This window comes from Sminthopsis crassicaudata, chromosome 4 (genome assembly GCF_048593235.1).
Source record: "Sminthopsis crassicaudata isolate SCR6 chromosome 4, ASM4859323v1, whole genome shotgun sequence".
Classification (NCBI taxonomy): Eukaryota; Metazoa; Chordata; class Mammalia; order Dasyuromorphia; family Dasyuridae; genus Sminthopsis; species Sminthopsis crassicaudata.
The window spans coordinates 143,035,262-143,048,070 of NC_133620.1; the positions used below are offsets into that span (position 1 = coordinate 143,035,262).

Sequence of the window (12,809 nt, forward strand, 5' to 3'; positions counted from 1 at the left end):
TTATTGGTGTTTTATGAGCAGCCAGGGAGCAAATGCCTGGTGTGGAATAAGGAAGACCAGGATTCAAATCCAACATCAGTAATTTACTAGCTGTGTGATCATGAGCAAATCATTTAACTCTGCTTGCCTCAGTTTCCTCATTTGTAAATGAGCTACAGAAGGAAATGGTAAATAACTTCAGTATTTCTGACAAAAAAAATCCAAATGGAATCAGACATTACTGAACAATTTGATGTTTTCTCCTAAAATTCTATGATATTTCAGACCTTGATGTAACTAGTATAATATTATCTATAAGGAGGGATATTTAGACTCTCACTGTTCATGAACTTCTTGCCATCAGCTAAACACCTGAGTTTGGTTGGAACCAGATTAAAATGTAATTGGGAAATTTCTAATAAGATGAATTAAAATATAATCAAACATAGGTAATGTTAATTTCCAAGTCAATTTGTATTTGAGTGTGACATCATTCATCTAGATGACTTCATCATTCCTGTGGAATGTCTGTTACTTAGGGTTCCACTTTATTTCCTCCATAACAGTGACAATCATATAATTCCTTTTCTTGTGCCCTGACTAATATGCATGATCAAGATGGCTGAACAGTGTTAAATATATTGCTATATTTTTAATAGAATCCCAATGCATAGGATGAAGACATCTTGATGGAAGAATCTCTAAGGGAATGCTTTGCTCTACTCAATGAAATGCTTTTTATAATCAATAAAAATAAGCACAGTAAGAACTTGGGTTTCCTTTATCTTTGGATTTTGTGATATTGTCTAATCTAGTGTTGAAGACTGATTATAGTAGCTTATTCCCTGCTCATGTTGTAAGGATGCCATCAATGTGTATAGAGATTATACTCAAAAAAGTGTTATAGGGAGGGAAAGTAAATATATAAGTGAATAGTTCATTACATTCCCTTTTTTACCTTTTTCTGTATTAATAAAGCTCAAAAATTTTCAATACCTTTGGTTTCTTTCTTTACTTTACAGATGCCTTAATGCCCCCATGATTATATCCTATTAAACTTTATCTAAGCCCACAATTTTTTTTCTTCTTTAGGACAATTTCTACATATTCTATAATGACATTTAGGAGTGTGATATTAGAATCAATAATGGTGACAATACTCTCTTTGATATTCAAAAAACATAGTTTAGAATCAAAATTACATCCATCTCTTATTTAGAGAATGATAATCAAATCAATAGTGCCATTATCTTTGGAAAGGGCATGTCATTGGACTGTTCTATTGTTTCCTCATTGTCTTTGTGATTTTGTAAACCAAAACTTCCTTCTTTGGCCACTACTCTTCAGACTTGCAGTCTTCCCCATCAAAATGCAAACTCTTTGAAGGCAAGAATTATCTCACTTATGTAATTGCATCCCTAGTGCTTAACACAATGTTGACACATAGTAAGTGCTTAATAAGCACTTTTCATTTATTATGTCACTAACAGGTGTTCCTCAGTTTATGTCTTAGACAAGAGAAATAAGAATGGAAAGCAGTTGTTTGTAGGGCCATGTCAAATTGGCATCCAAAAGGCTATTTTTCAAAGCTTAAGAACATACCACCAGTTCCAACTTGAAGGCATTATTCTAGCATTTTAATAAGAAAATCATTACTATGGTTAATGGCTGAACACTATATGCATTTACTTCTTTCTTTTGTTTTTAAATACTATCTTAGAATACTAAAAAATGTCCGAATGATGAAATAAGGGGGTTAGATCAGAGATCTTTAAGGAGTCCTCCAAGTCTAGCTGCCTATGTCTTGTAATATATTTAGAGATCTAGAAGGGAATAAAATACTTGTGCCTTAGATGCTGAATGGGGCAGGATAGCAGCATTAGTGGAGCACGGACCAAAAAGCACTAAATCATCTGGATTAGTTGCTGCTGCATGTATATAGCATTTATAAAGTGTCCATAACGATCAAGACAGAATCCATACTGCTATTCCCAACAATGTGTATGAACAGGACTACTAGTCTACAGTAAAAAAAAGAGAAAGAAGGGAAGCTGGTGGTTATCCTATAGAAACTATAGAAAGGGGATATTCCTAGATAAGGAAACTCTTTTCATTGATGGAGCTCAGCATATTCTCTTTCCACATGGCACACACATTTCATAGAATGCCAGGGAAGGTAGAGGTAGTGGAGGCTATCAAGTAAAAAAAAATGCTAAATAATAAATGGAAGAACAGACTGGCAGATTAATCCTTATAACACTAAAAATGGTGGGCTAAAAAGAAGTCCCAAAAGTCAATGGGAAAAGCCATCAATCTAGCTATTTGAATATAGATATATGTGGCAAGATAGCTAAGTAGGTTGGGAGATAGCACCCTAGTCAAAGAGTCAGGAAGACTTGAGTTCAAGTCAGTCTTAGACAATCATTTGACTGCTCTTTGCCTTAATCCACTGGAGAAGGAAATCCTCGTCAAGAAAACCCTCTGGATAGTACTCTTGTGTATGGTTCATGGCATCACAAAGCGCAGACCTAGAATAGACAAATACTTCTATCTAGGCTTTGATTAAAGATTTCCAAAGAGAAGAAATCACCACTTTTTGAGGACACATTCTGTATTCTTGGATAGTTCTAAGTTTGGTAAAGTTTTTTATTGACATTAAGCTTAAATTGAAGGGGCAGCTAAATGTCACAGTGGTCAGAAAGAACATCAGCTCTGGAGTCAGAAAGACCTAAGTTCAAATGCAACCTCAATCACTTAATACTTAGCTGCATGACACTTGGCAAGTCACCTCTTTACAATTTTCATCCATTGATCTTGGGGCCAAATGGAAGAAATCTAGTGGCTCCTCCACATGAAAGACACTTTAATAATTGAAGACAGTAATCATATCCCCTTCTTTAGTCTTCTTTATTTCTTGTCCAGTTCCTCTGAGTCTCATGTTATAGGAATTCAAAGTCTATAATTATCCTGGTTCCCTTTTTCAGGGTACTCTCAAACTTAGTTTATCAATTTCAGTCATTCTGATTCCATTTCCAAAACTTTATCTACTATTCCACCTAGTGGCTTGTAGTCACAGAATCACATGAAAATAACGTCAGATATGAATATACAATAAAAACAATAAAGTCCTGAGTTTGTTACCTTACTATTCTCTATAAGTTAATACTTTAATACTTAATTTGTGGTTTCTGCATGGTTGGTGAATAGGATATGCACTGAAATAATTTCTAATTTCAATTCTAAACAAAATACCATACTAAACCCAAGATTGTTAGGAGTCTCCTGTTGTTGTTATGTGTACGTGTATTACTTGTTCATAGACTGACTTGGAAAGTTAATTGCTCTTGCAAATACTGTTTTGAATGGAAGGCATATTCTGAATTTCAAATATACCTAAAGCATAATACATAAAAACATATATTCCAAATATACAAAAGTCATGAATTCAATCAGAATTAAATTGGGGAAATTCTCATACTCTGGAGAGGGTAGAGACTTGGTGGTAAATATGGCCAAGATTACCCTTTTGTATTTGTCCATCAAAACCAGAATTCTTCGGGGCAGATTTTTTTTTCTTAGGCAGAGGATATTTGGATATTAGGAATGAGACCAATAAGGATACAACACCAAGAACATCATAGCATCAATCAGTTTGCTTCCACTACAATAATTTCCCTAAAATGATTTTTAAGTGAAGAGTATAAAAAAAAGAAAAAAGAAAGAAAAAAGGAAACCCCAAAACCATGTTTCTATTTTTTGTCCCAAGTCACTGGCTTTGTTATAAGGCACATACTCATGTTATTATTACAAAACACATTAAAATTATTTTTGGAATGTCTATTTAAAACAAACTAACAACTCTTCTAAAACTTTACTTAGAAAAAGCTATCAAAAATTTTTTTAATAAAGAGCCTCACTGTGTAAAGATGCTTGAACAGATGTTTATAAAGCATGTTTGAGAAATTCTGGACTCAAAGATTAGTCAAGAAATGATAGGAGACTTGTTTTACTATTCTGCTAGTGAATAAATGAAAAAAAACAAAAGAAACTCTTTAGGAGAGGATACAAAATGATGACTGATTTTGGACATGTTGAGTGTGAGATGTCTATAGGAATGCTCCATAGGCAACTGGAAATGTTTTATTTCTTAAGTTTAGAATAAGATAAATTATAGGGAAAAAAAGAGAAATACTTATATGGAATTAGAAGAGGTTGAAAACTCAACTACAGATGAGAATTACCCACCTAGATATGAAAATTGAAGCCAAGTTGGGGATGAGATTACTGTTGGAGGATTAAGAGAGAGAGAAAAGCCAATGATAGAAGACATTATGGCAAGGAGTTCTTAAAGTACTGGTATCAATAAGCTTGGTTTTTAAAAAGTATAATCACATTTTAACAAAATTATTTTTTAAAACCCTATGCATTATATTTTATGCATTAAAATTATTTTGAGAAGGGTTCCATACTTCTAAGAAGTCCAGATTTCTAAAATAATCCAAAGCTCAAAATAGGTTAAGAACCCTTAATTCAATGGATAGGACACTTATATAAGGTAAAAGCCAGACGGAAAGGTCAAAGTTATAAGAGAAACAAGGTGAAGTACCCAGGAAAATATTTTTTGGTGAAATTATTTTTTTCTATTACTCATTTATTTTTTTATGGGACAAAACAAGCATTTCCATAATATAGTATAATAAAAGATGATTGCACATGAAACTGCAAATCTTACATACAACTATCTATTTCTTTTAAATAGATAATAAATTTATCATGTAAATTACTTTTTTCCTCCCCTTCTCCTGCTTTTTTGTATTTAATTAATATGTTTTTAAAATTTAGTTCAGGAAAATAACTCTTGGGGAGGTGGAGGTGTAAAGATAAAGAGAATTATTTCTTCCATGATGACTTTTCTTTAATGTAGAACACTGAGCAAAATACCAAATGGTATGAACAGTAGAGACACAAACACAAAACTCATGTGGAATTATCACTTTTAACTTAGTTGAGGGGATGGGAATCATACAGAAATCAACAAAGCCTTCTGAGAAATTCCCGTTTCTCCCCATTCTCCCCCATTTTTGATGGAATATGATGCTTGAACTTGAGGAGTAGAAAAGTTGGCATCAAGTACATTCTAGTTGAATGATTACATTAGTCTACTGAATCACTTAGGCTGCCCAAGGGAAAGGAAAGGGAAAAGCAATGAAAAGGGGTGAAGACATATTTTTTGTTGTGTTTAAGAGAAAAAATAGTCAAATAAATCATGGTTAGTAATAGTGATCCAAAACCCCCCCACTATTTTAAATATTAGGCAAAAATATACATAAAATTATTTTTAAAGCAACAAAATACTAACAAATCAAATAAACTTTAGAAAAAAAAATTAGAAAGTATTCCAAGTTTATTCCTAAATCAAAAATATAAGAGGTTTATGAGCCCATATTCAGAAATTGAGTATTTATCTGATGGAGGTAGATGAGATCAGCTTCTGATTCTAAATCCCATCATCCTATGAATAACTATATGGCCCAATCCCAAGAATGGAGGACTATTTATGGCCACACAAAACCATCATAGCCATTAACTATATTAAAAAAGAAAACCTTTCTATGCATTTCAAAGGCATTGGTAAAAAGTAGGATCATAAAATGAGGAAAGAATTTAGACCTGATAGCAGGAGAGCTACTTCCCGGTATTGCCTTGGTCAGAAACTTGCCAAATGATTTTGCCCAAGGTTATACAGGTCTCAGGTCTCTGGAAAATATAGGGCTAGATGCAATTCTACTCAACCCAGCCATAAGCTATTTAGGACTTAATATACTTAAGGCACTATCCTAGGCATTGGGGTGACAAAGACATTAATGAAAAATTAATGAAATGAAAAAAAAAACCCTGCAAAAAACTAAAATTCTATTAATTGGAATTAATATTTCTTCTCTTTCTCCCTTCTCTCTTCTCAATGCCCTCCTCCCCCATATGAGGACCAATCCATATCAGCATCTATTCTGTAATGGATGATCTTTGAGAGCTTCCTAGGTTACTGAAAAGCTAAATGACTTACTTACCCAAAGTCACAGAGACAGTATGAATCAGAGTTAGGACCTGGATGTAGGTTATCCTGCCTCTGGGGCTGGATCTCCAATTACTATGCCACATTGACTCCTTTTATTCTTCTGTTAAAAAAAAAAAAAAAAAAAGAGAGAGAGATCAATAATAGTACCTACCTTCCAGGGTTTTTGTGAGGATAAAATAAGTAGATGTTTATAAGGAGCTTTGCAAACCTAAAAATGGTATATAAGTACTTTATTATTGTTCAGTTTTATCTGACTTCATGACATCATTTTGGGGTTTTCTTGGCAGAGATCCTGGAGTTGGTTTTCCTTTCCTTCTCCAGCTCATTTTGCAGATGAGGAAACGGAGGTAATCAAATTGAAGTGATTTGCCCAGAGTCACACAGTTAATAAGTGTCTGAGGAGAGATTTGAACTCAGGAAGATGAGTCTCCCTAACTCCAGACCCAGCGCTCTATCCACTATGTCCATATGTATATACACATACCTACATATATATATATATATATATATATATATATATATATATATATATATATATATATATATATATATGTTATTACTTTTCTAGTTACTATTGTAATTCTAATTAGACTCTTTTAGAGTCTATTCTGAAAATTCAATGCCTAATCCTATTAGGTTGGGATGTTTGTCCTGCTTTCTTTAAGAGATCTCACATTTTCATTATTGTGAGTCCTTGTACTACAAGTGCTTTGGCAAATCGAAACGATCTAACACATTTCAAAACATACACAAGGAAGTCATTCTACCAGTATTTTTCCTTGTATAAATGCTATTTATTTGGGTACAGAATGCCATATGCCCAATAACCACTAAACTCACTTGTGCTCTAGGATATGACTCATGTGAGCAAATAATGAGCATAAACAGAATCTCATCTTTTCAAGTAGAGTTATTATTCAAGATGGAAATTTTATGAGGCACCCTCCCCACCTCAGATTGTGTTTTCCTGTTTACCGGTTGCACCTGTGTGACTTAGAACATGTCCCCAAGCATGGCTTGGATTTATTTTTGTAAATAGAATGGGGGGAGGTCAATGAGGGATGAAATACTTCAAGAATGTGCCATTGCTACACCGGATGCTTAACACAAACAACAGATGTAGTGTAATCATTCACTTCCTACAGAAAAGTCACCTACTAAGGATATATATCTATTGGATGCAAAAGGAAATATAAATTGGTCTTATTGATTGGAACAATAGCTATTGATAGCATCTTGCTTGATAGGACACATCTTTCTTCTTGTATCTCTCTGACTAGATTAGTACTTAGTATGTGCTCATTAAACACAATTTCTTATTTTTGCCCTATGGGAAAGCAGCTGTATGGTTGCAGGCTTTTTTTTTTTTTTTTTTTTGTAAAGCTTATACATGATACCTTAATGAAATATTAAGAGGTCCTAGATAAGAAGGAAGTCTGTAGATACCCCTATTTTCTCAGTAGTAGTAGATTGGTGGGGCATCAAGCCTCAAGATGGAGCAATAAGTTTCTGAAGGGTACCATGGTTCAGTAAAAATAAATGCAGGTCTGTGCTGATTGGGAGTATCTGCTCTTCTGTAATCCTCTGGGAGCTATGGACATACCTCCTAGATAGTTTTGTTCAGCCTCCTTCCCGTTGTCATTGGAGAGCAAAACATTAGAAACTGAAGCTTCCTTGCATTTTGGAGAAAGGTTTTGAATTCAAAGTAAAGGGATGCTCCACATCTGAAAACTTTCCTTACTATTTTACAAGAAGTATCCTAACACAGCAGATATTATACAAGACAACTCATAGGAGCATACATTTAGAACTGGAAGGAATATTAGGGGCTGTCAGGTATAACTCTCTCATTTTCTATATCAGGAAACTGAGGAACAGATTAGGTAAGTGCCTTCCCAGGATAACACAGCTACTTAAATATTGGTGGAGGGATTTGGATCCAGGCCTTCCCAAACCCAAGTCCAATGTTCTACCCACAAGATCACACTGCATCTCCAACATTGCAAAAGGAACTATTATTATATCCATTTGACAGATGAAGAAACTGAGATACACAGATATTAAGTGACATGATCAACTTTACACAGCTAAATAAATAGTTAAGATAGGCTTTAAACTAATGTAATCCTTATCTAGAGCCAAAAACTGTATCCAGTCTACTATCTAGATGTCTCTGTCTCCTTTAGTTTAGGATTTACCAACTAAGCTATAGACAGATTCTTTAATTGCCAATAGAAAGAGTTTCATGCAATGTACAAATAATACCCCTCACATTATTCTCACAATATTTTTGCTCCTGACATTCAAGCTTTTATCAAATACATCAGAATAATATGTACTCATTGATAGAAATATTGGATAATATTAACTAATGTTTTAGATATTCAGGATAAAATCACCTTTATGCTAAAAAATTTTAAGTGACTGCTTTAAATTGATCATTAAAGGTTGGAATAGTTTTTTTAAAAACAATTTTTAAAAGTCATATGAATAGACTGTCATATTTACAAATAGCACAGAGTTATAATATAAATATATTATTTTTAAAAATCAGATGCAAGTGCCTAGGAAATACCAATCCTATTCAAAAGACAGAATTTATTTGCAAAAGGAAGATTCATTACTTTCATTCCATAAGAAACAGTTAAATCCTGATGACCATTAGTTTGGGGGTTTCATGTTGGAAATTTTCATTCAAAGCGGAGATGTTAATCTTGCCTTTAAGAAGTGAAAACTCACTTGTGCAATTCTGTGATGAACATAATTTCTTTTTAAGCTTTCTACTTCTATGTCAAATGATGACTATGCACTAAAAATAGCCAAGTAGAAGTGTGGAAAGGGGCTTGTGAGAGACAGAGAGAGACACAGAAGGAGAGAGACTCAAAACCAAGAAGGAAGCAAGGGTATGACTCAGAAGTCAATCCATTAATAAATTCAAATTATACCCCATGTGATGTCTCTCTATGGTAAGGAATAATTCTTCAAATGTGCTCTTTCCCTCATTCCCATTAAGCATTTTTCATGTACTGTACTATAAGGGGCATACAAAATAAAGATACAATGGTCCCCGAGTTCTTTACACATGGATACCTTAATGAAATATTAGGAGGCCACAGCGCCTTCTGGATAAGAAGGAAGTTTGTAGGTACCCCTATTTCCTCAACAGTGGATTGGTGGGACATTAAGCTTTAAGATGGAGCAATAATTCTCTAATGGGTACCATGGTTCAATAAAAATAAACACAGATATGTGCTCCTTGAGAGTATCTGCTCTCCTGTAGTCCTCTAGGAGCTAGGGATGTACCTCCTACATAGTTGTGTACCTCCTAGATGGACTTCAAGGAATATAGCATCCTTACTGGAGAGAATATAGACATACATATGAAAACAAGCTTATAATAAAGTGCCTCATCATATAGTGGGGATAATCTTGATGAATACATATGAAAATTTTAATTTCTTCTACTTTGAATAGACAATGTGCTTTTAGTACATTTCTCTGAAACTATAAGTTTCTAGGAAGGGGCTAACAGGCACTGATAGGGAAGTTTCCTCAACCTATACTAATGAAATCATGGGTCCTAATACACAAAAATATATACATAAACACACATATACACATAGCATAACATTTAACTTTGTTCTTCAGATAAAATAAGAAACAATGATTTTTGCCTCTTCTTCCATCCATATTTTTAAATAAATAATCATAAGAATTAATATGAAATATTAAAAATCTGGGATCCAATGACCTGGGCTTGAAATCCTTGCCCTATATTTACCACCCCTTGGGTAAATAATCATAACTTTTTAGGGCTTTAGTCAACCTCATCTATAAAGTGAGAGGATAAATTTGTTGATCTCTAAAGTCTCTCAAAGTTCTGAATTTTATTTATTCTACAACTAATGAATATAAGTCAGAGACTACAGGCTCAGCCAAGACATCAGAATAATAAACACATATAGCAACCATAGGTACTCTGCTAAGAATTTTATAAATAATATCTTTTTTGATCTTTGCAAAAACCTTAGGAGGTAGGTTTTACCATTATCCTCATTCTATGATTGAGGAAACTAAAGCAGAGGTTACTCAGGTGGTTAAATGTCTAAGATTAAAATTAAACTCAGATCTTCCAGACTGCAAACCCCAGATTCTATCCACTGTACCACCTAGATACCTAGGTGAAGACATGAAACTGATCTGATACTTGTTGTTTTAGCTTTTTAAAAGTAAGAACTAGTCCATATTATGCTGCCACTAGTTTGGTCTGTATGGCAGAAAGGGTGTGTTTTTTCACATATTAAATACCCACATTAACAACATATCCTGTTAGACAGTTGGTTGATTGTTGTCCTTCATTCTTGAAAAGGACCAAGATGACATCAAGGTACAGTGTGTCTGACTGTGGCTGATTAAACCAATAAAAGTTTGGATAGCTCCACCACAGATTGGACGCAAATAGTCCATATAATACTCTACTGTTAGATTGTAGAGGAGATACAAAGATTAGTAAGACATGGTCCCTCAAAAAGCTTACAATCTAGTAGAGGAGAAGACAAATCTTGATACAAATTAGAATGTGGAAAGTATCCTTAAGAGAATATAAAAGTGCTGTGGGTATCCACATTATTTCCAGGATTTCTCTAAAGGGAAATTTGTTTACATAGAACTCTTCCTCACTCCTAACTTCCACAAATAGAACATGGGTCTGTGGCAAGATGAGAGTACACAACTCTGGCAGATGGCTGAGGCAAGCATCTGCTTGGTCAGGAAATGGGGGTAGGGAGGCACATGTCCCAGGCAAAAAGAAACAGGGTCACTGAAGATTTGGCCCCGCTCACAAGCCTTCCTGCAAAGAAGGTGAGCAGGAAATCAGGGCATTGCTTCCTAGAGTTTCCTGCCTGTCCTTGGATTTTCAGAAATCATGTTTATAATATTTTAAACTTTTAAGCCAATGTATAAATAGTTTCCTCCTTCAAAACACTTCTACTCTCACTTTTAGATAAAATAAAAAAATACCAATTTCCTTATATTTACATTCACTATTTACAAAGTGTTTCTCACTGGAACCTCACATAACCTTGAGAAGAAGAGAAGACAGCCAAACAAATCTTTAGTAAAGAAAGCTCAAATTGACACTATTAATATGTTATCACCAAACTAGACTTAGAACTACAAAATTCTCTTGTTAGCCACCCACTTGTAACATTGTTTCTATGTTAATCACAGCACCCAGTACTCTGTTTCACTTAAAGTTATATAGGGGGATGTTTGCCTGAACTTTTACAGAAAAAAATAATACACTCATTGTATAGAAAAGCAATATATGCCCCAGAGAGGCTGATTTTTCCCAAAGACATACAGATGATTAGTGACCAGCTGGAACTAGAATCCAAGTGATAGCCCATAATCCAATAGTCTACTTTTCACTACAACAACTCTATTCTCTTCTAAAAAATAATAGGATATCATTATAGAGAAAGAGAACCAGAAAGAAATGAACAATAATAAATAATAAATAAATAATAAATAAAATAAATAATAAAAAATGCAAATTGAGGGACAGTTAGATGGTACAGTAGATAGAGCACTGGCTCTGGGTTTCAGGAGAACCTGAGTTCAGACCTGGCCTCAGACACTTAACACTTAGTAGCTGTCTGACCATGGACTTAACTCCAACTGCCAGAGAGAGAGAGAGAGAGAGAGGAGAGAGAGAGTGTTCATTTAGTAGCTGTTTGATCCTGTTGCCTCAGTTCCTCATCTTTAAAATGAACTGGAGAAGGAAATAGAAAATGCTTTTACGAAGAAAACACTCCAAAAGGGTCATGATGAGTGACATGATTGACATGACTGGGCAACAATAATAACAACAGATAAGAAGAGGGACAAAAATAAAAACAGATGGTTAGGTAAAACCAAGTGTCCCAGAAAGCTATTTTTTAATTAGAAAAAAAAATCATATAAGAGGGAAGGAGTGGGGGAAAGAGATATCAGCATTAAAGCAATCCCCAGTTTTATCAACAACGTTCAGGATATTTTCTAAAAGTTAGTCTGTAAATCAGTTGTGTGGAATCTGGAACACATTTCCTCATAGAAACAAAGTCATAATAAATGGTGGTTAGGTGCCTATTTAGTTCATTCTTTAGCCCTGAATCTAGCTGAACTTAGGAATTCTGGGAGTCTGGTAGTAGTGAAAGAAAAGAAAGCATTCTCACATTTTCTTGGATAGTCTAACTATGGAAAAACATATCTTTGATAGCCCCTTTTCCTCTTCTCCCCTATGCCCTTAACATTCTGCCCTATCTCACCCACTCTAACACAGATTATTCTTCCTAATGATATTCCCATTGCCTCATTATTCCCAGCTTGAGTGGGAGCCACTGAATTGTAGAGCCTCTTAACCATTCCAGAAGTATTTACATTTGCAAAAGAGACTGCTCACTAATGCAAATGAAGTTCTAATTAGTAGCAATTTAGACTCTAAGACCAAGTGTATTTCTTTTTCTAAGGTAGAGGGAAAGAATAGGGAAGGGGACATCATTTTTAGAGAGAAGAGGCACCTACCATAGACCGATGTGTGTCTGGTTGGTTGATTGCCCTGCTTGTCATTTCCCATTAACTGCTTCTGCTTTTCACAGCTTCTTCCCTTTCTTCCTTCTTCAGAGCCCTCAGGTTCCCTAAAAGCTCTAAATTTTTTTTTCTCCTTACAAAGGCTCTCATGGCAACAGGACCTCAGCAGGACTCCAACAACCAT

The 12,809-nt window shown here is 34.5% G+C and overlaps 1 protein-coding gene across 3 annotated transcripts in view; it reads right to left on the reverse strand.

The window, feature by feature from the left end:
* Window positions 1-12,809, reverse strand: part of PLEKHG1 (pleckstrin homology and RhoGEF domain containing G1) — a 261,599-nt gene that overhangs the window by 225,291 nt on the left and 23,499 nt on the right. For 2 of the 3 annotated variants that reach the window (XM_074309560.1, XM_074309558.1), the window contains exon 2: window positions 6,048-6,155. Coding sequence is in view for 2 of the 3 variants with exons in the window: in XM_074309558.1 (XP_074165659.1) it covers window positions 6,048-6,138 (91 nt within the window). In the remaining variant the exon portion in view is untranslated. Of the gene's footprint in view, window positions 1-6,047; window positions 6,156-12,619; window positions 12,718-12,809 lie in introns of those variants that run through there. The other variant, XM_074309559.1, reaches the window with a different exon arrangement.